The sequence below is a fragment of the Periophthalmus magnuspinnatus genome, chromosome 9 (genome assembly GCF_009829125.3).
Source record: "Periophthalmus magnuspinnatus isolate fPerMag1 chromosome 9, fPerMag1.2.pri, whole genome shotgun sequence".
NCBI classification, from domain to species: domain Eukaryota; kingdom Metazoa; phylum Chordata; class Actinopteri; order Gobiiformes; family Gobiidae; genus Periophthalmus; species Periophthalmus magnuspinnatus.
Window position 1 is genome coordinate 11,718,670 of NC_047134.1, and position 26,904 is coordinate 11,745,573.

Consider the following 26,904-nt stretch of genomic DNA (forward strand, 5'->3'; position numbering starts at 1 on the left):
TTTTCTTTGTTTTTCTTCCCTGCACCCTTCATATTTCAACACTATCGGCCTAAAGAATGTTATGATGTCATCCGAAACCCAGTAATCACAAAAAAAAAAGTTGGTGCAGCCACAACTTGAGCTTAAAACCACCAAGAGTTACAAAGGAGTTGAGCTACTTTGACCGTGCTGGGAAAGTACAATAGAATTTGCACCAGGTAAACTCAATCTGTACTCTCAAACCACGCAGTAGTAAAAGTATTCCAATCAAAACGCATTTTTAAAAGTATTTTGAAAACGCACAACCTCCTTTTATCGTCGAGCGCTAATCACTGCCTCGCTGCGTGTCACTCATTAACTTGTTTACATCCAGATCCTTTATGTACAATAATAATAATATATGATCTTGCATTGTCTGCGCGTTACAATGTATGTTTATCGAATGTTGTTTTGGCGGCGACACACAGCGACACAATTCCCATCATGCTTTGGGGTGCCTTTGTTGTGCTGGGCAGGAGCAGTAGGGTGCTTTGTTCGTTCCTCTCGTTCTCTCGCCACGTTGCATCATCGCCGACGTCTGCCTCTCCGTCTAACCCTCTTGTTCTTTTCAGTGTTTGCTGGTCAATGCATATTTATTCAGTTATTTATATATTTTTTTACATTGGATAGTTAACCTTTCAACATTATTACCCGGTGTTTTTTGCTTTGTTTAGCATCACCTTTCCACTTGCTATCGATACTGCTGACGCTCTACTCTTGACTGATCTCATTCCTAGACGCAGACTTTGTTATTTTAGGCTCTCTTTATTCAAACACGTGTAGTTTAAAGTGCTATTAGTTTAATCAGTGACGACGACAAAGCAGAAATCCGAACCCAATGCCAATGCTAAGATCTTGAATAGCTGCTTTAAATCCATTAGCAGTCCTTCATTCTTTCACATGTCTTTCTATGTCTCTCTACCTCCGCCGCTTTACGCTCGTGCTTGCTTTTCCCAACCATAGTGTTTTCCTCCCATTCACCTGCTGTGTCTGGGTGTGTCAAGCGGCTACGACCTTGGTCACCTTCACCAGCGCGAGAATACAAGCGTCTGACGCGAGGTTTGAATGTGCTAAAGATGACATCTTGACAGCTCAAATGAATCCGCTTGTCACATGTCATTTTTTTTTCCTTCCTTCCCTCCCTCCCGTCCTCCCCCCTTGTTAATTCTTTCATAAGAATGCATACAATATCCGAAAGGAATCTTAAGGACATACAGGGTTGCAAATTGTCACGCAGGCATCACCCCGATTCAGTCGTGTTTGCATTTTCTGTCAATTTCGTTCGCTGACGTCAAGATTGTGAATAGTTTGGAAGTGAATGTAGGAGGGGAGAGTATTGAAAGGGAGGGAACAGCTATGTGGTTTATGGTGCAAAAGTCAGCAGCCCCCTGACTCGAAAGGTTTAAGTTCAACCCTCCTTTTTTTTCTGTTTCTCTGTCTTTTTCTTCCACCCAACTCTACCCAGATGTCACTCATCTCTCCACATCTTTCATGTTCTTTGTACACTGTCTTGCCTACTCCACACCACCACTAGCAGGGTCAAAGTCGTATTTTTTTAGCTTTACCGGGTGGGTTTTGAGTGCATGCATCACCTGTAGCTTTAGAGACACCATTCTTGCACTATATTTTACTTCGTTTTTACCCAAGAATACTATATGGCTAAAACACCCTGCCTCACTTTGAGCTTTGAATACTCCTTATGGGCTATTCACTTGATCTATAAGTAACTCTATAGCCTCCAATACGGGCCGTTTTTCATGTGTACATTTGAGTTTTGTACCAGCAGTAAAACCTATTTAATTTTTGAAGCCTGGAAAGCTGACAGTGAAAAGAGATGAACTGTTTTATGTGCCATTTTAAGGCTTTATGTGCTGTGAAATACGATGGGGGGTTATGGTAAGAGCAAAAGGGAAGGTAGCAAGGCAGAAAGAAATAGAAAGATTGCTGGTAGTGGATTCTTTGATGCGTTAGCTAGCTTTGAATGAGCAGTGGGCCTTGATACACAATAGGGCAGACGCTGTAGCTTGATGTTGTATCTGTTAATTTAACAAATCTATGTGGTTTTCAACTTACAGTGTTAATAAATCCATTCCATTGTGAAGTGACTGTACTATGACTTTTAAAGCAAGTTTAAATTACAGGTATATCTGTTTTTATTAAGTTGTTTGCAGTTTATTTGGCTTCTGGACTTTTCAAGCAAATCAGTAGCACTATTGAAGGTAATGTTTAAACTAAATACATTTGCTGTACATATGTTACATTGGCTTCTTCAGATATGTCTCACTGAATACTTTAAGTTGCACCTTATATCATTGTCACAGTATTTTTTATAAACGGGTAGCTCCTTATCTCTTGTCTCTGCACTATAAAAGCATCACATTGACAATATACAATGAAAATATTAGCTAGTTTTACAGATTCAAATCAAACATGGCTGGCTTGTCCCTTACCTTCTATGCATCATCAAAACAATGTCCGTCACACACGCTGATGTCCCACTTTTTAGACCAGCAGTAAACTTGTGTCCCCTCTCCTCCTGTCCCCCTCTCCTCCAGTCCCCCTCTCCTCCTGTCCCCCTCTCCTCCAGTCCCCCTCTCCTCTCCTCCAGTCCTCTGCCTACTTCACTTCAAACACCACTTCTTCCTTGTACTCATTACCATTACTCACCACCCGTTCCCTTGTCCAGTCTCGACTTGTGTGGCATTGTTTTTGGGGGCTCGTTGGTCGAATCTCTTTGATGAAAACACTAGGGGGCACTGCCTGTCCTTTGTTCCCCCATCTTTTTCCCTGCTCCACACTTGACTGTATGTGGTTTTTGTGCCCGGCGGAGTGGCCATGCACGGGTTGCCGTTTGTGCTGGCATTTTGTTAAAAGGCAGTCTTGATCCTGCGCTCCAGACAGACAGCGAGGTGGGTCTCTGGTGGTCAGTCGGGCCAGTCCTGTGCATCTCCGTGACACCCCTCCCTCGCCTACCCCCCCTGGAGTGTGTGCGCTGTAACCCACGGGTGCGGGTTAATGAAAAGGGTGCAGACCACAGAGAGGGGCGACAGGCATCTCCCAGACACCTCTGCTCACCTCTGGCCCACAGAGACCCCCAGTATGTGACAGGTCCCCCCCTAAACGCCACGCTCTGTCCGTCCCAGGGGCCGCTAAGTGTCGTCTGGTCGGTCGGTCAGCGAGGCCTGCTCTAAGCACAAGTCAGCCCAGCATGGCACTGCACTAACACAACAGGGAGAGGAGGCTGTGGTGATGTGGGGCCATTTATTGATTATTCTGAGCACTGTTTGGTTTGCCCTGCTCTGTCAGTTTGGATATATAAGGTAATCAACAGCTTTCACTTGTCACTAGACACAGAAAAGTAGTAAAAAGTAAAATTGCAAAATTGTAAAAAAATAACATGTACATAGCTGCAAAATTATGGGCTAAAATGATAAAAGTGTCTTGCCTGTTGAACCATTTTTATCTCTTTAATTTATATTAAATATTGCTTTTTACAAAATAATTACAATTAATTAACTAATTAATATTTTTTACATGTAAGCCAAAAGAAGTCATAATTATGTAAATATGTATTTGTTTATTATAATACGTAGTAATTACAATACAATACAACAATAATAATAATACAGTAATACATACAATAATGCATGTAGTCAATCAGTGAACTGATTTAACTGCTCCTGTTGTCAGACTGTGTATTATATAATAAAGTACTTAAGTAATGTTTTGATGTGGAGGTGAAATGAATGTTACTTGGTTTTGATTTCCCATAATCTTTGCAGTAAAGTTTATTATTTATTTTATTATTAAAAAAAAATTAATTAATTTTTAAAAAAATTGTAATGGAATACTGTTTATTCATTTAGATATTGATATAATCAAATCAGTCAAAGGCTTTACATATGTACTTTGTTCAGCTTCACAAAAAAAAAAAAAATTTGTTCAACTTGATACAAAAGTTTTGTTGGACTTTGAAACCTTGTGTCCCTCACGTCAGTACAACTGAACTCATTCTATATCTATAAGTATCAAAACAACACAATTAGCGGTAGCACTCCCGCCCCTGCATTCTGTTAATGAGTGTGATTGCTTTCGACAGAAATGGTGAATTATTGATTTGTTGTGGATTCTTTTTTTCTCTTTTTGTGGTAAGTAGACAGCTTATGATGGCTGTTTGATAGTGCTAATTGGCAGCTCCAGTCCATGTGGTGTGCGGCTGCTGCTGCTGGTGGGCTGTGGCTGGGGCGAAACTGAAGCGCAGCTATTGTTTCGATGTGTCAAACCCAAAGCAGAACAAAGAGGACGGGGAGAAGTGTGCACAACGCTCCACATGAATGCATGAATATATAGTGTGCCATAGACACACATATAGATGCACAAATATATGTCCACGGTAAGTTGGTATCCGGACACCCCAGACGCACACACAGACACACACTCGCTCAGAAAAACAGGCTGAAAATGACAAGATAATCACCGCATTCAAACTTACCTTCAGCTCCACATAAATGGCGCTCTCGAAGATAAACTAATAAATATACTGTGTTTTCTTTTCAAATGTTCTCCAGTGGAAGGCCCTAATTACCATGCGCTGACAAAGACCTGACAGAGGTGTAGCAGTTAAAAAGGTAATTTGACTACTAGTAGGAGTTTGGGTGGGGATAGGGGTCAGCATGGCCCCCTCTCCAGAAGCCCTCCACCTCTTTCAGCCGCGCACTATTCATGCTTTTAGAGGACTTTTTTTTTTTTCTTGCGTGATTGACTGACAAGGTCTTTTGCCGAAATAGCATCTTCCAGTAATGAGAAATAATTGACTCCCCTAATCAAAAAAAAAAGGTTTATAGAATCCACAGCTGTAATCTTCTGTGGCATTTCCAGCAGAATTGACAGTCCTCATCGCTTCAGGCACTATACCACTTTGATTTAATTGCTTTTTTATGCACTTAATGCTATACTTTCTAGCCAGTGCGCGTGTGCGTTTTTGTATATTGTTGTGTGTTTGTGTTCAGACAGGTTTTTCCTCATCCTTCTCTCAGGCATTGAGTTTAATCAACAATATCACTTGAAAGACACTTCAACTAGAGGAGTACTTTTAGTCAATTTTGCATTTAATTCATTAGGGGGAATTATGATGTTTTCAAGGTGTGTTTGGTTTGTTTGTGCTGTACCATATAAAAGATAATAACACAACTCTATATTATTTCATTTAACTAACAACTTTTAATGTGTCATATAGCCTAATATTTTGTACTCATCTATTTTTTCTTGTTTTGTTTTATGCACATTTTATTTATTTATTTATTTAGTTATTTAGTTAGAAGCTCCTATAGCTTCCTTCCTAAGTCTTCCTGGGATCCGTGCTACAGTACATTTTAAATCTATTCAATTTGCAACACCTAAACAAATGGATTGTTTTAAGAAATAAAAAAAATAAAAACATTAATTATTAATATTTTATATATATATATATATATATATATATATATATATATATATATATATATATATATATATAAATAGCATCTTCCAATTTTGCCCAACATTTGCACTCATTCATTTATTTATTTATTTTTTATATTTCATTTTGTATTTTATCTCTTTATTGCCTGAAGCCTTAACTATTATTTTTTTGTTTGCTCAAAAAGTTTGGACCTACAAAGAGCTTGAGGTATTTTTTGCTGTCTTGGTTATATTCATTAGGCCTGTCTTTTTCTGCTCTTTCCCGCTCCTCTTTCCCCAAACTTTTTCCCCGAGTTGTCCGTGCGTGGCTTCTCAGGCAAAGGTCAAGTGGTCCTGGACGTTACCAGTAAACACACCAGCAATCACTATGTTTTGGGTTTCATTTTGCTTTCTTCCTGTTTTCACATTCACAGCTAAGGTGAAAAATACTCTCCTGAGATATTTAGATTTTGTCATTAGCAGTCTACACCTTTTCAAAACACTTAAAATAGCTGGGATTCATGTGTTGATTTGAGCTTCACAAAAGCAAATTAGTAACTAAAGTAGTCCATTTCTACAGCACAACTTCATCTCTCAGAAGGTGATAAGTATTACAATTTCTAATTTAAGTAAGTCTCCTAACACCAAATTTAGAAGAATTTGGTGAAAATTCCACATCATAGCATGTTTAAATTTTCACACTGCACCCCAATTTAGATTTTTTGGCTGGGCTGCCAACTGTGATCTCTGTTAGTACAAGAAATGAGTGTTTATCAGCCCCCAAGGCAGTGTGTAGTCCCGGCGATGGACAGCAGTACCCGATGGATATTTAACACATTAGCTTTGGCAGAGCTGAGAGTGGTGTGAAAACACACTGATTTCCTAAGTGGCAATCATATCAGCCGCTCCGTCAGAGAGGCAGCAAAGAGCAAACATCTGTGTGTGTCGGGTCTGTGTGCCCACAAGATCATGTGCTCACTTTGTGCTCATCACACGGCTGTGCGCTGATGCAAGTGTATATGTCAAAGGCTAACTTTCAAATGAATTGACTATTTTCTAATCATTTATTTTAATGGATGTATAACGAATTAACTGTGAGTTTTCTGTGTTAATATTTGGCTGCAGAGGCCCGTCCCTGCTCCCTCTGCCCACAGATTCGAGTGTGCCTGCTGCTCGTCCAGCCCGTCCCGTGGCCTCTGTGTGCCTGCGTATGTCTTCTCTGCGTGTGCGTGGCTCTGTGTCTGTCTGAGGTTTGTGTGTGCTCAGCTCTCACTTCTCCGTGTCAGGATCAGGCTGAGTTACGACACAAAGGTCTCAGCCTCTCCTCCTGCCTCCCTTGTTAGGCCCTCTTACTCCCCCCTCCCTCTGTCTGTCCCCTTCTCCCAGTGCCTATCCATCCTCATATCCAGCCTAGAGTCACCCATCCGAAACTATGTTAAAACAGGGTATGCCCCAGCGTGCACTTAGAGGCTGTGCCTTTAACCTGTTCTCAAATACTTATGGCTATTATTATAGCTTATAAATCATTAAGAAAGTTTAATTATGAGGAAATTTCATGGTGGAAGCTGACACATGGGAAGGCAAATTTAATGGGCCAGTAAGTCCCAGCACCACGAGGAAAAAAATATTGAGGTTAGGTTTCTATATTACAGCATTGCCGGAGGGTTAGGAGACAAGGAGAAAGACAAGAAACACTTTGAGACCAAAAGAAAGGAAGAGAAAACAGAAGGGCTCAAAATAACGACGCCCAGACAGTCTCTGACAGGCCAGTAACTTTTCCATTTCAGCAGACTGCAGCTAGTTAATGTGGTCAGTTGATCTGGGAAAATCAAGACATCGCCCACTGTACCATGTGCTGTTTTTTTAACTAAGAAGTCTAATTAACACTAGACTTTAATTAGCTGCAATGCTGCAAATTTACATTGTTAAAAGATGTGTCTAATTAGAAATGATCATTCTGAAAATGTCTGCTGCTGTCACTAGACAATACAGACCTTTTTTTAACTTATGGAGCACTCTTTTGTTAAGTTAAAATTAAAACAATTCTATATACACTGTTCTGTTATCCCAATAGCCCATGCAACAGTTTAAGAGCACTATTAAAAAGAAAAACATTATATATAAAGTATATATGGGACTGTGTTATATGTTTTGATATTGTCACTTGTTGGTGATAAATGATGCTGTATTGTAGAAAGAAAGGAGCACATAAACTTTATATACAGTAAAACAAAACAAACGTATATACTATTCTTTATTGCAGTTTGGTGCACATGTTCAAAAATGTCCACTACAGAAAGTCCCTTGTCTCCTCTGCCCTCCCTTCCTTGTTTTTCTGATGGGCACAGGCCGCCTCAGCTCATGCAGCCGTGTGGTTTCCTGGCACGCCGCACTCCATCCTCTGCCTTTTGTTTCAGCAGTGCACTCCCATTCTCCACTTATGCTGTGTCAGTAAATATTTATTGGCCTTCCTTTTCCTCTGTGCTTGCCCTGATAATTGTGTGTTTGCATGTTCTCCGACAGGTATACGCACACATGCACTCGCTGCCGCTGCCCCGTGTCCGGTCCTGTCACTCATATAGTTTAACAATGCCCCTTTGAAATTTCACCCGCCGCGTCCACCCGCCACCTTCCTTTTGCTCCTGTCGTGCATGTGCATTCAAGGAAAGAGGAAAGAGAGGAGGAAGTCATTGCCGTTTTCACCCGATGCCTTGCACTCTCGCCCTGACATGTGACCACACAAACTGAGAATGGAGTAACCCAGAGAGCGCGGGGTGTCAGAGTGTAATGGCACAGCTGATGGGATACTGTAGGACTCAGGATGTATCTGCTGCTTTTAATGAAACTTATTTAGAGACAGTTTATTCATTGTCACATCAGCATTGAGCCCAAACTGCTAATTTCTAATGTACCAACGGCTTATCCTTCAACCAGTGCTGCTGACGGCCTGCAAATCTTGAGCCAAGATTTTGTTCAAGAGAGGATCCGCCTACCGTGCATGCAGGTGGAAACTGGCAAACTCGGAATCTTCTTGCTGTGAGACAGGAGTGTTAACCACGAGCCCAGTCCTTAGTTGTTGTTCTTGATGATAGTTAAAGATAAAGACAGCTTAGACTACAGATTTCACTAGTTAACATTAAAAATCATACTCTACTTTGACAATTTTGCTAAAGTTTATTGATTTTACTTCCTGGCAGGTGATTTCACGAACTGTTACCTACAAACTAAAACATAAACAAAGGCTAAAGCTCATATAATTTACACAATCGCTAATATCTGACCCATCAAATGTGTGACACCACCTTTAAATTGCTCAATAAACGTTCAAAGTATCAGCATTTTTCTTCTTCACAAACGGCCATTACTACTGTCCCACAGAAAAAACGTGTAAATCTGTCAAATGCACTTTAAAGACTTTTGCTGAAGTCATCCGTAAAGTCAAAACACGTGACCTCATCAGCGCTACACTCTTGACACCGACTGAACATATAGATAGCTGGCAGGCCCTCCCCAAGGCATTGTACCCCTCTGCCCGAGAGAGCTTCCTTCCTGCGGTTAAGACAGAGGAAGCCTGGGCCCGACATGCGACCTGGGACTGTGACTTCAAAGCCACAGGAAGCACTAGCGTTGTCTCTTCCTGTGGAGGGTGTCGGAGCGCGGTGGAGCCAGCTGCCTATTGTTTATACAGACCCTCCATCGACAGGAATGAGTCTGCACGTTTGTTTGTGTATCGGACATAACGGGTAGAATGGGCACGCTGTTTGTCAATATATTATGACCTGGGATTGTTTTCTTCTGTGTGGATATTGGCTGCGCTGGCCTGTACAGGGATTCCCTCTTCTTTTTTTCAAATACTAAACAACATCTGATATTTGTGATTGCTAAATGACCCATGAATACAACAGGATGGACAGTTCACAATAAATAAAACAAATCCAGAATTAAACCAAATTTTTTGTCTGGGTTTGGAACTACTATTTATTTTATTTTTTTTTCATTTTATTTTTATTTTTTGGGCTAGTGCGCAGTATTGGATAGGACAGTATAACATTAAACAGCCTGGCATTTGTGCTGCGGCTTGGGCCCCTCAAACATTGGCCAGCACTAGAACTATTATTGCAGGTTGAATATGTACGAGAATGACATGTTAAAAGTCTTTTTCTGTGTTTATTCTTCACTGTGTGTTTGTTTTCTTAGCTTCTACATGTGATTTCTAACTATACCGTGTACGTTCCTGTTCCAGTTCTGTCCTGTTGGGATCTATGGGCTAGTGTCCCCATATGCACTTGTATCCATGTTTGTTTATTTGTGCTGTGTTGCCCTGGCTTTTCCTCCGCTGCTCCTCTCTTGCTCTCTGGCAGCGTTGGGACAGTTAATCAATCAAATATTTAAGCAGTGCTTCAGTGCTCAGTGGGTAGTCCTAGATTATCTGTGGCTGTTGGCAGTGCGCTCCGTAGCCACATCATAAGCCCGGTTTCTGATTGGCATCATCACGGGGGGCCCTCTCTTCCTCTCTCCCTCTTCCCTTTGGCCTCTGCACAGTTTTTTCCCACTTCCCACACCAACACCATGCATTTTATTTCATTTTTTTTTTTTTATTCTCACTTGATACACAGTCATTCTCCTTGTATCTGTTGTCATCCTATCTGTTGTTTGGCGTACACTCTCTCCATGTATAATTGTGGCTTTTCACACTGACTATCTGACAGTGAGCAAGGCCCCTTAAAGAGCTCTCATCTTTCTTTTCTGTCCCTGTTTTTTCCCTATTTTCTCTGCATTCTTTCTAGGGACGGTGCTGCCCGTCTTCCCCATGGGGAACTCCATTGTGGATTACCATTCAGTTTTTGCCCAATTATCTAGTGGCATTCGCTGCCTTTGACACATAATTATCAAAGGCCTAAATAATTGTCTTTATTATTGCCGGTGTTTAGATGTTGCATCAGAGGAGCAGTCACGAGCAAAAAGAGCGTCACAGGGAGAGGAGAGAAATGAAGTATTTATCTCAACCAGAGATTAGCTTAGCATGCTGTTAAATTATGTCTCGTCGACTATTTCAAGTCCTGGTCCAGATAAATAAACATGATTAATATGCCCTCCTTTCTCAGTTCATAGAGGCGCACAGCTCACACCTATATACAAACTCACACCCATCACATATCCCACAGTGAGCCAGTGGCGAAAACAAGATTATGCCCCACAAAAGGTGCAATTAGCGGTCTTTGTGGCAAGGAGTAGCTTCAAAGGCTAAACTCTGTTCTATACCGAGGGCCATGTGAAAGGTCAGTTACAATGTATTGTGCAAATGAAGGTGGTATAGTGGTTTTGACTGGATTGAGGTGGATATGGCCAAGATTTAGAATGGGAATATTATAAACTAGGGTCAAAAGGAATTATCATGAGTTAGTTGTTGTTTTTTTGTTTTTTGTTTTTTTTGGTTACAAATTGCCACCACAATCTTCTTCCAGATCTTTTTTTTTTTCTTTTTTTCTAGTGGTTAAAAGTTAAAATGAAAGAGCACATCTGAACCTAAGGCATTTTATTAGAACCTGTGTCTATGGATCTTTACAAAAATGTGCATGTTTGCTCCTGAATATGAGACTCGGTTGCATGACATTGACTGACACGTCCTGTTTAAAAAGGGTGACTTTGCTACTCCCACAGGCCCCATTGTGCCAGAGGAAGGTTACTTTAACTAGTCGTAGATGTGCAGGAAGTGAACAGCTGTGTGAGATTATGTTGCAGTTTGCCTATTTGCTTGTTGTGTGTGTTTATATGGTTATAATTTCACCAGTCACTATCTCCAACTTGGCTAAGAGGCACCAGTGGAACCTTTAAAACTCCTGTGAGATCCTAGATTCCATTCATCGCTACGTAGTTTGCAGACTATTAGCTGTTATCTGTTTTTTTTTTTACTAATTTGGATCTCCAACCACCATCTTTTAATGAAAATATTAAAATACAATGAATCTTTAATTGTGTACCCTTACTGTAATGCTTTGAGTGAGCACCAAACCAAAGCAAATGCCTACACACTTACATACTTCACTATTTCACTTCTCTGCCACAAATCACTATCATCCAATTATAGAATCTTTGACACATGGACCTTTTCTACCTTATGTCCAACTGCCAACCTTCTACTTTATCAATTTATCAATTAATAGCCCTGTGCCTCCTACCAACGTCTACGACTATCCACACTCTTCCCCCAAGTGATTGTTCAGCCATTGTTGTAAATCCTGTTCCCTATTCTTCCCAGTTTTATCTTAAAGCTTAAAAGGAGTTGAAATGCTCGCTCCCAAGGCCTGGCTGCAGTACTCTAGGGGTGAGACCAGCAGTGTGGGAAGTCTATTGTAGTGTGGTAACAAGTCCTTTGTGTGACATTTTCCCTGGCATTGACATTCAGAAGGGAATAAGAAGATTCACATTCACATGCGTCTGACATGTGAAGGGAGAGGGTATTAAGCAGGGGGACCAAGGTGTTTGAACGTGAGCCGGAAAGGACATTTTCACACAACGTGACAAGGGCACTCTTTGGTGGTACAGCTCTTTCATATTTCACTATAACATTACGGTATACAGCGGACTGAATCACTACAGCTGGGTCAGAGTTGCAGCAAGTTACAATGGTATTATTAACAGATAACCTTCCCAAACAGATAGTGATTACTGTCTTATAATGTCATTTTTCTGATGTGTCATGTTCGTAAAAAAGCACTTGTTCTCGTTGCAGATGAACCAGAGAGAGGCCGAAGTGAAAAACAAGGTGTGCGCTGTGGCCCTGACTGACTCAGCTCACAGCATCTGGTTACAAGAGACGACTAAAAGCACGCAGGACTGGATGCAGCAGGTGAATAATGCCAAGATACCATTCTTTTTTTTTAATTGGGAAAGATAAAACTGATATCTTAACCATAAAATTGTAAAACGAGGCATTGCATGATATAAAGACATATTTTAAGATGTTAACCAGGCGACAAAGCGACATTGGCTTAGTCGCTAGAGCATTTCTCCACTGATCTGAAGGTTGACGGTTCGAATCCCACTATCGACTTAAATATCATTGGTTGAGCGGTTAGATCTACTGACCCACAGGTTGACGGTGCGAGTGGTTCCTTGATGTAAAGCGTTTTGTGGGACTTAAAGGTGGAAAGGCGCTGTATAAAAATTTTACCATTTACCATTTTTACCAACCGTTCATTTTAACAGTTATTTTTTTTTCGCTTTTCCTTCTACAAAACATACATGTGCTTCAATGTGCATGTAATTGTAAATGAAATTGGCGATATTCTGTCTCAAACCCAAAGTTACAAGGCTGTCGTCATCTCAAACCCCTAATGCCTGAATGGTTTCACCTTTTTCTTTTGTCGTGGCAAAGCAAATGATCTTTTGTCTGGCACCAAATTGCACATTGATTTACCAAATGGTTTATGTCAAAAGCCCCTCCTAACGCGTACACGCCCATATCCCGGTTTGTGTACTGATATAAAAATACATGGACATTGAATTAATACTGCGATAATCTCTATTTTATTTATCCCATTTGATACTCGACTTTTAAAACGCTATCTTGCCAGTATTAGAAAACCTATTTTTTGTTCTTTTTTTTCCCCGGTGCATGTCAATGAATAACTTAGACAGTTAAAGAACTACGATGTGTCTGTGGCCGGGCGTGCATACATCTTAAGAGCGGCGCCGTGTGTTGATGTGCTAGCGTTTAAGCGTGTGAGATCGAATGCACGCGCACATGTGCATTTGTGTTAGCTTCATTTTAGGACTTGCCCTTTCTGGTGTGACCTCTGCGCCATCCGCTGCACCTGGGCTCACTCAGTATGCACATACAGATGAGGACTAGCCCAGACCAGAGCAGCTTCAGAGCCAGGGATGCAAATGTCACACACACACATGCACACACTCTTTATTTGTATTACATCCTACTTTATATCCCTAGCCTTTTGTTTGTAATATTTCTGTCATCTCCCATTTTGCCGAGCTGTATTTCGTTTTTACTCTCAGGTGTCTTGCTTGTCTGTGGATATGTGGGTATGTTATTTGACTGTGCATTCAAGGTTGCACTGGTCTGTTTCTCCTTGCGTTGTTTTTAATTCAGTTTTACATATATTTATAAAAGATACAATATTCATTATGAAAACCCAGCACAATAAATCTATTATAAACTCTGAGTCCTTCAATATTTTTAACTGTCTGGAAACAATATGTTATGATGTAGATGGTTATTAAGGTGTAGTTGCAACCTTGTCCCACATTGAGCTATTTGTCTGTAGAATTAAATACCCTATTGTTGTATGTCTCTTTTTTATTATGCAAAAATATTGTACGTGTCACCTATAGAATTAGATCAACCCACAAAAATGGACTCTGCCTTGGTGCAGCAACAACTACAAAACATTCATGGATATGCCTTAGCCAAAAACATAAAAAATGAAAGCAAAAGAGGTCAATACTACTGGTAAATGCATGTATCACTGCGTATGTGTGAACACTTTTGAATGAATGCCACATTTAGTGCTTAACAGCTTAAAATCTCCACTGGTTTAACATTAGGGTAACTCAAATTCAACGATGCTTCACGATTCTGTTGGCTCAATACGGATAGACGTTGGTAACACCTTTTAATGTCCCACTCCCTGCATGTCCTTGAGAGACAGAATTAAAAAACACACCCATTCCAAACTGTCTAACTCTCTTCCTAGTATGAAAAACGGCTAACTGTGCAATCAAAACGGATCCCTATGTGAAAGAATATACATACCCATTTGACTGCATGCATGAGAAGGCGGTGTGCTTTGGCATTCCATCGCGCCATTCTGTACAGATAATTCTCTTACTTCAAAGTTCAGGAGGTCATATGATGGTGGGACAGACCAAGGAGGAGTGGATAGTAAAAGGCATTGGATAGGGTTCAGAGATCACTGCCTGCTGGGCCTTGTTATATAGGCCAAATAGGTCACAACAGGAGTGACCTGCTTCACGCCCTAGAGAAATTATATAGCTAGATGTGGAGAGGATGGAGAGGGTACGGGCAAAGGCAAACAAGATGGATGCCACCATGACTGAGAATGGGAAGGAAATCGGCAAAATATAAAGTATGAGGAACTATCAATTATTGAAATTCCCACCCGCTGCCAAGGTAGCATAAAGGGAAGGTGTGGAAGACAAAAAGACAGGTAGCTTATGAATAGTGGGAATACAGATGGGAGGAGTGGAGATGAAGAGATGTTTCTGGAGGATAGATGAGTAGCATGGAGAAGAAGTGAGTGAAAGAGAGAAATGCCAATGATGGTGTACAGCTGGCAGCCTGTCACAGTCTCCAAGGTGTCTCCTGTCACTGTGCTGGCCTGCTGTCACACTCTAGTGGCCTGCCTAGAGCTCACACACACGCACACACACACACATACACCGGGTACACTACAGTCATGAATAAACCATCCTAATCCATAGAGTTTATACAGCGACTGGAGGGAGCAGGGAGGGAGCCGGGCGCACTCTGGGAAGCACGAGGCAGGATACTTGGGACGAGTTTCTGAGAAGTTAAGTTGCGGGCTGTCATGTGTGTTATGGTTACACTCACTTTGAATCACTGGACTCAGTTTGGTGGGTTTGTCGGGAAGAAAATGGAATAGATTTTACATTTGAATGAATCCAGAGTTGTATTTTTGAGATTTGAAGATTTTCACTTTGAGATGATGGCATTGAGAAAAAAGTTGAGTTAGATCATCCAACACCGAGTATTTGTTGATAGAAATTATTTGGAGTAAAAGCCATACACTTAAGTGACTTTTTTCTTTTATAGATCTTTTAAAGAGCGTCTCTCCAGCAGTAGATATTAGAAGTTCTTGGACCTTGACATCTTACTTTCAGTGGTACATTTGGCCACCATTACAGTGTCAGTGTGTGCATTTAGGTAACATAAGTGCAGCCATAACCTTAAAAGCATTCCCCCTAAAATACAGAGATAGTGGCTCTGCTATTATCCTCGTCATTACCTTTATCACCTATCTCTGCGATATTAAAGGTTCTTTTGTGGCGTAGGTGATGTGAGATAGGCACTGCCATCTACATGTATCATAAGAGTTAAATGTGTTTACGTGTTGGTTTCTTTCTTGCCGTACTTCAGAGGTGGCACTGATGGACAGACACAGGCTTGAAATGACGATGCTATCCGTCAGAGGCAGCCCGATGCTATGTGCCATCCTTTTGTCTTGTCGCCCGCTCTAATCCCACTCAGCAGGCCCGCCCTTGTACCACTGCTGTTCTGCCTGTGGTCTCCCACAGCTCCGGAGCGGTGTGTGCAGAGTGTGTGTGTGCTGTTTTAGCGTGCATGTGTGTGTGTGTGTGTATATGTGTTGTTGCCTTGACAAATCTATTCAAGCCACTACTGCCATCCCTCTATTGGTGGTTTTGAGGGAAGGTGAAGGGGGAGGGCCTTTTGAAAGACTCCTTCACATCTCTCCAGCCGCCCTGAGCCTGCTGCCTCAGAGTCAGGCTGACATCTTCCTTTAGACACACTGAATGAATTAAAGGAGAAACAATGAGAAACTTGATACAGCAGTCAATGAGCCCTATACTGCTCTGCGCTGCTACAACACTGTACCCTAGAGACCTGTCTCAAAGAATAACATAGGGCATGGAAAAGGAAAACCATTTTCACAATTGACATCTCTGTTTCCAACCCTCCTCCTCACTCAACAATTCTCTTTCCAACATAGTTCTTATCAAAGACCTGTATAATGTTCAGGAAAAAAAAAAAAAACTCATTTAGTCCTCTTTCTACTCATGTATTTTGGATATATCATCTCATTATCATGTTCTGTGTTTGCGAGTTTGGGTTGCTGAGGGCAAAAAGTACAAAGGCATTATTTGGTGTTTTCATATCTGGAGGGTTCACATCTTGCTAGAGGACCCCCTGCAACGCAATCATTGAGCCAAACACACATGCACCCATAAGCATGCGGCACACTGTAATGGCTGTCAAGGGGCCAGGCAAAAGTAAACAAGGGCAGATAAGCAGTGATTCAGAAGGACGCCAGCTGCACATTCTAATCTCTTTACATTTTCTCTTTCTTCTATTGAACTTTTATCTTATCTGTGGAACGTCTTCTCCAAGCATGCCTTCTCAGCCCACCTCTGTCCTCCCTCTTCTCACTTGTTTTTGTTCTAGACTTACCAAGCTTCAGAATACCAATGGCCAGTGCACGGTCAAGGAAAAAAAAAAAAGAAAAAAAAAAAAAACACTCTTTGATATGTTGTCATAAGCCATTTTAGCCATAACAAACTAAAAAAATGCATGTTTGTACCTTCATGTTAAGCAGTTCCTCGGTGATACGTGTATCAAGTCTTAGATACGACAGGAAATGAAGACAACAAAAAACGGATGAAGAGGTATTCCCTTTTTTCTGACAGTGGAGTTGTCAACCGCAGAGGCTTGAGAGAACAAGGGGTGTTTGCAGGAGGTTATGGGTCAGCAAGCTGGGCAGACACCCTCCCCCAGGGCGCCCACTCATCCACTGTGGTAGAAGGCCTCAGCTCCGCACCGCAAACAAACGCCAAGCTGTCCAAGCAACATGTCACAGGGCTCTTAATTGCTCGTTTCTGTCGGCCGCCCAGGATTCCGTGCACAGTTTTTCTGAGTTCTATACTGTCTGTACTGTCTTCCAAATCATCTTCAGTTTTACCATATTTTAAAATGTATTATCTGTAATATAAAATATCAGTAGCTTATGTTATTGTATGTTTTTCACAGAGCTGCTGTAACTGGGTGTCAAGTCCAGAACCACTGGACACGCCACTGGACTCCATGTTGCCAGACTGTCCCCGAGTCTCTGCAGGTAACAATTTGGGTTTTTCTTCATTGTATGAACTTTATTTGGGAACAAACAAGGTTCCATAATGACACAGAGTTACATATAAGCAATAATAATCAGCACATGAGCATTGTGTACAACAGAATTATGGATGTAGTTGATTGGTGTGAAAATGCAATATTAAATGACTGACATTAATGGAATTACATAGGTGCACATTTTGGCTGAATGAGTTAACTCAGGAATTGTCTATAAATATTAATCTAAGGAAATGACAAATGTCTATAGACATGCATGCAGTTTGTTATGTGTTATGTTTTTTTTTTTTTTTTTTTGTTTTTTCATTTGCTCTGTGTCCTGTGTTCCTGAATCCTCTCCTGCAGTGTTTGGCACTGTCCCTGTGCCCTCTCTGTAGTGGACTGGTCTCTGTGATGTCACTGCATCATGAGAATGTGTTCTTAATGTAGGATTAGGGATGAAAGCTGTAATCCTCCACATGAGCGTTGATAAAAGCCTGTGATTGCAGTGTTGTTTTTAAAGAGACACACAGAGTATAGTCATGCACAGAGTGTATGCTTTCACACTTATTCTTTACTGTGTTGACGTAAACTTTGATTGAACAAAATAAATCCTTACTTTATCAGCAGTATTCTGTGTAACCTCTCAATAATCTCCTGGTGAATGTATAGGTCAACTGACACATGCTCTGCATTAGACTGAGCATCGCTATCTCTCCGTGGTCACTAAAACAGCGTGTTCCACACAGAGCTGTGTGGGTGGGTAGCCTTAAGATCGTCCAGTGAATCAGCTCCTTGAAATGTCACCTAGCCTTTATTTCTAAACCTATGTAGTATTTCTCGTTCAAATGTCATTTTTTCTTGAAGTTTGATATATCTGGTGTAGCTCTAAAAGACAGTAACCTTTGAGCCAAGCTATTGGGGCTCACTTTTGAAACTGCGGGTATGCCTATCATTGTTCCGACACTGACCTGTCTGACACAGTGTCCATCTGTATGTTTGAACTATTGACTTGTGCTCTATTGACTTTTACTATTTGAACCAAGCTGAAAAGATGTGAGTTTGTGGCATGTTAACAGAGCTGCCAACTCAGCTTGTCTCTGGTCTTTTGGTGGCAGCCTCAGATGTCAAAGGTTGACGCGGTCATCTTTGTGTCCTTGGCAGACTAGCAGGTTCACAGGCAGCACCATTGTGGTGTGGGGCACAGCAGAGCGCCACAGAGGTGAGGAGGTGGAGGAAAGGTTGAGGGGAAGGCTGTCAGGACATCATGGCCAGAAGCTTCAATCAACTCACACACAGCTCCAACAGCCTCCTCTTCTTCCTCTGCCATGGCTGATGTTGTCACAGTAGCTATTGTTATGGTAGTGTTGTGTGCACATATGCCAAGTATTTTTCTCTGCTTTACAAAAGAAGGCAGGCCTCATAATCCTATTGCAACTTTGACATATGCCGATACATCCCATTTAGACCATAGCTACCATACATACGTACATTCCACGCAGTCCCACCGGCAACTTTATATTTGTTTATATATGTATATATGTGTATGTATATGTGTGTGTTACACACACACACACATAAATATATATGGTATATGGTATATACGTGTTTCACATGGAGGATCCCAACCCATAGTCAGAGTTTATCCCAATTCCTTGTGCTTTTTATGCTGGGACGAGGAAGAAGTGAAGCTCTTATTGTTGCATGACAGAACTAAGTAAAAGGGTTCTGCCATTTGAATGTGGTGTCAAATATCCCAGTCTTTTCCTTTTGACTGGCCCAGATCTGTCTTTTTACTCTAATCTGCTTTTTGTCTGCATTTGTTTCTCAATGAAGGTCAACTCTCGCATTTTGCGCAACATGAGGACTAACTATGCAGATAGTGTAGAACCCATCTGACTTTGAAACCTTTTGTGTGTATGTGCATGTGTTAAAGTAGCTCTGAAGCTAACAAAGGAATGAATTAACAAATTTGATGATGGGTGGGGGTTCTATATGGTCCTACCAGATGCATTTGAACATATACTATTTATTTACAAAAATGTAGTTTGGATTTGATACTTTGCATTCAGCTTGTTTAGAAATAAAGAAAATGAGTGACCAGTGGAGATGCTCCTTTTTTGGAGGACAGTATAGGCACACGCATGCGCAACAGACTTGGTCTTAGGTGATTACTCATTGTCCAAGCTGATTATTAATTACAATGGTAGAGCCCTCTGAAGGTAAACACTGATTAATGACTAACAAAAGTAAGTTAATGTCTTACCTGTGGTTTAATTACCCACCCTGCTCTGGTACAAGCAACCCAACACAAGGATGTAATTATCTCTAATGGATTGTTGAAAAAGACTTCTCAATATAAACACTACTACTGCTTTGTGCAATATTTTGATTTGGCTTTTTACAGCGGGCATCATGCAATTACACTGGAGACTATTGTTCATTGTTCTTGTACCTTTTAATAAAATGGCAGAGATTTGGCTAAAAAATGATGCAATCTTTAAATAGCACAGAGAAATCATTTGTGCGCAAGGACTTGAGAGGTCACGCCTCCTTTCTTCCTTACCCAAGGCTCATCCTTCCGTGGCTGAAGGTTATTAATATATCAAGAAAGCACATTAGCATTGTGGTGATTTACTACTATAGGTCTGACCACAGATTCTCAAACTATTCACACAAAACTCAGTCTCAGAACATATTTGTCTTGACAGGAAATTGTAATAAATTTCGCTAATTGTTGACAAAACCAAAACCAGGTCAACCATGTTATAAAGAGAACCAACTATTTCAGTTTTTGACATTTTTAAGACAGCAAAAATCAAGTACAGCACCATTTTTATAAAAAGATGAGTCAAATAACTACATAATAACTATCTCAGACTATCTATATGCTACACTTTTAACACTATAAGCTTGTAAAAACACTAGAGATGCCGATTTCCCAGTTTGAAAACCACTGGACCAGATCGAAACCTTTACCTCAATGATCTATGCACCGTTGACCGTGAGACATCTCTATCTGTCGGCACCCATTCACCACAGACCAGCCCACTCATTCAAGTTCACTCTGAGAGGAAACTGCACTCAAACTAACCTCGCCCCATTCCAACCACTATTTATTCAGCTTGGGCTTGTGGATGTCCACCAGCTTGTTGGAAGATGACATAAAAACCTAGTCTGTGTGTTTGCGTTGGTGTTTTTACATGTGTGTTCTAGTGTTTTGATAGACTAAATAAATAGTGTCACAGGAAATGGACCGGAAAAATGTGGTAAACCAGACTATAACACATCTGACCTAGGCTCGCTGCCCCAGTAACATTTGTGGCAGAGAAATTCAATATAACAGAAACTAATTGGGCCGTTTTTGGTTAAGTTTCGACGAAATAGTTCATATATATATAATTTTACTTTTACAAACCAGCAATCTGCATAGCGTGGTAACCTAGCAACAAAATCTCACGCCATAGCAGCTTCAAATGCTATTACGTGAGTTTCATAAGGTATAGATATGTAATTTAATTCCCTAATTTTAGTCCCTTCTACAGTTAGAACGAGGTGAGGCTTTTTTTTTCACGTATCTTTGCATAGATACAGTATGCCTGGTTCATGTGATGTCCCGTGATGACCTGACAATTGTTTTCCTCCCTCTCTCTTGACCACTTTGAAGCTATTCTTTGCCACACTTGTAGGGGACCGTCCTTGTTTATTGATCCGTTGTGGCTCTTGGCTTGTATCTTCTCCCAGATTAGAAAGATACGTCAACAAAGTCAATAGACACGCGTCTGGTCTAGCTGAAGACAAAGCTTTCACTATTAGCAACTGACAAAATGAACATGATCAACATCAACCACACCATTTACAACTCTGTCAAACTTGTTCATTATCCGCTCTTTGATGTGACAGAGAGTTTAAGGCATTTTTAGAAAGCCTGATGTGATAGAATGGTTTAGAAATATCACAGTGTATTTGGTCAACCCATAAAAAGAGACGTTTAATCTCAACATGATTCTGTGTGTACGCGTCATGTGATATGTGCATCTGTGAAAGGAGTTGACAAGGTGTGACGTGCTTATAATCACATCTCCCATAGAGTCACCATGAATTATCTGTGAGGCCATTGTGATTATGTTAACTAGAGGTCGGCCCGGTAAGCTCTGTGTGTGATCTGCAGTTCACCCCTCAACTGGTAAACTCTGCGCAGGAGGCTTTCTGGGTTTTTTCTTTTCTTTTTTTTAGTCATTTTCACTTTCTAAAAAAAAATCTTTACTGTAGGCTGGTAAAAGGAAACGCGAAGAGAAAAAAGGGAAAGCGTCTGCATGCATAAATGAAAGTTCAACAAGGTTCAATGAAACACTTATACAATTTGCTGCAATATAGTAGGCTTTTATAATCTTATTATCATCTTAGTACCAGATTTGCCCATGAGGGCTGTTCAGTATTCACTCTTATTAGCTCCACAGATTTGTCCATTTGTCCTTCCACTACCCACCACGCAACCAATCACAAGAACGCAATCTGTAATAAATACCCCCCGCCTTCCTGTTTGACTTCTTTTCTTCTTTCTATGCAGCCATGCTTCGCCAGTGGCAAAACACAGCATTTCACTCCACACTCCTTTAATAACTCCATATATTTTTCTCCTCCTGCAAAAGTAATTTACCTTTAATCACATTTGGAATTTTAGTATATGATATTTCAGAAACATGTTTATGCCCAAAGATGGACCCTGTTCTACTAATATGTACTGTATTTATTCTTGTTCTTTCTTTGTGTCCTCTATTCTATCATAAGCTACATGTTTCTATGATTTTTTTTGTCAAAACTGTTTGGCTCAGTTTGTAATCATTCCGTTTGTGCTAGCAGATATTTCAGTCAGATCATGTTTTAACCGGCTTTGTTGCTCTGGTATCGACTCTTGCCTTCTTCTGTGTTGCCAGGGTCAGATGGGGGAGCTAACGTACAAGCTAACGTACAGGCTACAGTAGTGCCGCGGACCTCGGGCTTGCTGTTGAATTCCCAAGCCTCTTAGCTGCTGTAGGTTGTGTCCATCCCTGGTCACTCAGAGGGCATCCCCAGATTAGTGCTTCATGGACATGGATCTCATTTGCCCATATGGCCTCTTCTCATTGAGTTGATATAGGCTCTAATCCGCCCAGCCTTTACCCCTGACCTCGGCATGTGGCAAACTACTTAGAGAAAGCAATGTACAAACCAGCTTGTAACACGTTCTGATGCTGGCTACAGTGACAATATCAAACTATGAAATTTGAAAATCAATGATTACACAAAAGAGTAAATAAATACAAAACAAAATCAAATACTAAATTGTCAATGGCAGGATACTATTAACACACAGTCTGGGTTTTTGCCTCCAGATTTAATCCAACAAGCCACAGCAGAACCATACCATTGAAAATCCAAGATAATTGGTATAATTTTCATATATAATTGTGTCTATTGCATAAACCCCAGAGGCAGTATATACAGCTCTCTTGGGTATGAAAATGTTTATAAATGCTATAATGAACAATGACATTTTATTCACTAATTCCAACTGTAGTGGATCTTTTAAACGATCCATGAAATATTAACATGCTTCAGTGACCTTGGATCCTTGCTCTACTCACACAAATAAAAATAAATAAATAAATAAACAAACACAGTCCACAAATAACTGGTCAGACCAATGTGTGTTTATGGTATTAGAGAAATGTGGCAATTAGAGGGAGTTTTTTTTTTTTTTTTTTTTCCCTCTCGAAGTGATAGCACGGAGGAATAAAGGGAGTAGTAAACACAGCTGGTTTATGGGAAGGGAAGCAGCAATTATAAAGTGCTTAGGGAGTTGTTGTGCATATTGTACCTGGGAGTAATGAGATGGACTGCACAGATCCTTCACTGATGCTATGGCTGTTAATCCTCAGCGCTGCCACCTTACTTCACTTGTTTATCCACCAACGCTTAACCGCCTTGGCCTGTCACTGCTCCGGGACAGCACTCAAACCACCTTTGCTCCCTGGGTCACTTGACTTTTAGAGATCGAATTGACAGGCGCAAAGTCAAAGCGCATGTCATTTACCAAAATAGAACGTAGGCGGGCAATATTTGCATTTTTGTCGTATCAGTTTTAGACCTTAAACCTCCAGCATCAGACAGTATTTATTTAGAATGAGCCAAAACATCTGTGCTGAGGAATTACGTGAAGTTTGAAGTGTGAAGAGGAATGTGACTGAAGATTTGTAACCAGCACTGTTATGATGTATAAAACATATTTTATACATTTTCATTTGTTAGTGACAACACATTGAGTAATAGAAGTGAATATCTTGCCTTGACCTCTAGCTGTTGTATTCATACCAAGCAGTCGTTTCCCTTTGACCCTCTTTTGTAATGTTATGATATTTGAAGATGTGCACACACCTCCAGCGTGCAAGAGTTGGCTCCCATGAAGAAGAATGTTGTGTGCTTGGCTGTTATCATGTTGACCTAGAGACACACTGGTTATCACCTCTGTTAGCCTCTCAGGGCTAAACTACAGAGCCAATGGAAAAACAGCACTTCAGCTCTCCGGCCTCTGAGCTTGTATGCTGGTCAGCTGGTATGTCCGCCTCCTATCTAATCAACAAAGGACAGGCCGCTTGTAGAGACGCGCACACGTAAACACACGCACTGCATCCATGATCACAGATTCAGGCATGTTCCCAGATTGTCCTACACATGTACACACACTGATACACACCAATTTGTCCACTCGCTGTTGATAATGACTGACAAGCCTGGCCACCCGGAATTTCCCAGAACTGACAAGCATTTGGAGCAAGTAGAAGGAGTTTATAGAACCAGGACAAAGACATGAACCTTGGACACTGGCTGGTGTTGGTATGGCCGTGCAGGCTCCAGGTGCAGACTACAGTGCGCTTGTTTACCCTTTTGAAAGGGTTTTGTGGTCAAATAACTGTCTATTTTTGCCTATAGAAGGGGAGGCATTATCCTAAACCTTTATATGTAAAGAGGAGAGGTCAGTGCCAGTTGCAAATCCATCTTTGACTCCATTTTAATCCCCTTTTGTTTGGATTATGAAATGCTTTCTTCTTCTCGGCTGCATGCCTGCTGACCTTCAGAAAATACTCCCTTGGTCCCAACCTTGCCCCGTGAACAACATGTGGTCAGATAACAAACCCCTAAACAAAAGGAAAGATTGCCTCCCAAAGAGGGAAAGGTGGGGTCCAGTACATTATGTAGAAAACACTAAGAGGGGTTGGCACCAGCCAATCGAGCTCTGTCTAGTAGAGCTGAGGGGAAGTGAATTGCATTTGGCACCAGGCTGCTATCAGGCAGTAATTAGTATAGCTAACATCCCTCATAAGGAGTCAAGTCTAGGTCAGGGTAAAAAACTTCAAGGGACTTAGCAGGAAAGGGTTGGAGGCCAAGCCATGCCCCTCCCTGGCTGAATATAAGCTCATGCCGTGCCTGTTCAGATTTGCTGAAATCTGTATTGACCTTTGACCTTGAAGTGTCATAGTCAGTCACATGTCAGACTGGCTCCTGAGGGCTGCTGTGAATGTGCTCCTATTAGATCATCTGGAATACTCAGGGCCATCACCACTTAGGTATACCACAGGATGTGTACTCACATCTTCATGCTCTGTGGGTGACTTTATCTCTTTTTTCCTTTCATATATTCTATTTGAAACACATGTTTTAGTCTTTCTGTTTGTACATGTGTTAAATCTGTTTTCTTTTTACATGTTTTCTTCTGTCGTCATATTTTAATGCTTGTTTCTTGTGAGATCTTTAATCCTTGTGCATCTGTAATCTTTTACATTTAAATTGGTGGACAAATCACGTGGTAATCCGTGATTTATCCTGATTGTAAACTGAAACATTTTATTTGATTTTATATGAGAAAGTGTTTGAAAAATCATTGGAGTTCAAGCGTTTTACTCAAAGGGCTGATTACTGTTGACACTTGGTACATGTGCTTCTGACCTTGTGATAAAATGTTGATTTAAGACTGACCTGTAACCTTGACTCAGCGTGGGCTAACAGCTCACAAGTTTACTCTACAACACAATAAATAACCTTACTATAAACTTTTCCGTACATTTCTTTCCTCTTTTCAATATATATTTTTTTATATGAAAGCTTAACGGTGTTGTCCACAGAGGCCATCATTACATGTGTATACTGTACGTCTGACCCCTGATCATTAAAACCTGCCCTGCTCCAATGGTAAACCCTTGATCGTAGCCCACCCCTGCCCCATTCACGTCTCTTCTTGGAAATGATATTATGGTGTTTGGATCATCCGCCTCGTCTTCCTCTGTACTGTAATCCTATTTGCTCTGTCATGTGTTGGTGTGTGCAGATGGTCTGTGTGTATGCGTGCTGAGGTACTGTGGTGTCATATCTCGCTTAGCTGTCGTAGGAATTATAGGCCCAGTTTTAGCCCAGTTTAGTCCTGACGTATATGTGGTTTGGTGCTGCTCTAGTTCTGGTTCAGTACTGATCTAGTCTAGCTGTAGTACCAGTGTTTAGAGTTTGGTATCAGACAAACATACAACAGTGTTTATAAGTTTCCTCAGACGATATTCAAAATTTAATGTCGTAAATCTGTTTGTCAAGGTGAAATGCCATAATGACGAGGCAGGGTTTATCAGTTTTGAAGAAGTTTCTAAATGAATATAGCGGGTTACAATTAGCCAAATGTAAATTAATGATCTATGCATGTTATAGTTTAATACTAAACACGCAAAAATCATAATATCTCTTCATTTTCTTCAAGCTCCTTCAGGGTTTTGAAAGATGATTCTCGGAAAGCTAAATATTTTGTGAAAAGTTACAGAATCCATGTCCTGAGGCTTGCTGTAATAGAAATGTTACACTCTATGTCTAAATGAGTGCAAAGTGTTGAGAAAAGGCTGGAACAGGATTGGGCCCGAGGCTGAAGTCTGAAGTTCCCACCCATTCGGAGCAAGAGACTGACGGAGCCCAGCAGGGAGACACTTGGCAGGGCTCCAGTAGTTGGCGTCGCGGCGTCCATGTTTAGTTCCAGCTGAGTGGCCACAGTAGGCACGGCCACACTGCCTTCACTCTGACCTCCTGACTGCGGACCACTGCTCGCCTGTTCCACCAGCCTTTTTCATTTATTCTTTTCTTCTCTGGCTCTTTGTTGTCCTGTAATGACTTTATAACTGCCTGATTGAGATATATGGTTGGATTGGACTGAAGCTTTGATATTTTATTACTTTTGCGGTTCAAAAATAGATAAACTAAGTGCATATGATGGGTGGGGACCTGTGGTAATCATAGTCTTACACAAAATTCCACCCACAATGCGGATCAGATTTGCACAGTTTAAACATTCATTTAGCAAAATAAAGCCGTTTTCCTGTATTTATGAAAGCATTTGGAGTTATTAGGCTTTAGGAAAACTTTGGTTGTTTGAAAATAATAATAATCATAATGCTTTAAACAGCACCATCGTTCTCACACTCACCACCATCATACTAGGTGGGTGAAGTGTCTTGCCTAAGGACAACACAACAACAATGATAACACAACTTAGTTCGAGCAGAAATTGACCCTAAAACCTCTGAGTCGGCGGC

The 26,904-nt window shown here is 40.9% G+C and overlaps 1 protein-coding gene across 1 annotated transcript in view; it reads left to right on the forward strand.

Annotated features, from left to right (window-relative positions):
• Positions 1-26,904, forward strand: part of fam172a (family with sequence similarity 172 member A) — a 107,230-nt gene that overhangs the window by 59,538 nt on the left and 20,788 nt on the right. Inside the window, exons 9-10 of the mRNA XM_033972189.2 lie at positions 12,191-12,307; positions 17,222-17,306. Of these exons, the coding sequence (XP_033828080.1) occupies positions 12,191-12,307; positions 17,222-17,306 (202 nt within the window). The remainder of the gene's footprint in view (positions 1-12,190; positions 12,308-17,221; positions 17,307-26,904) is intronic.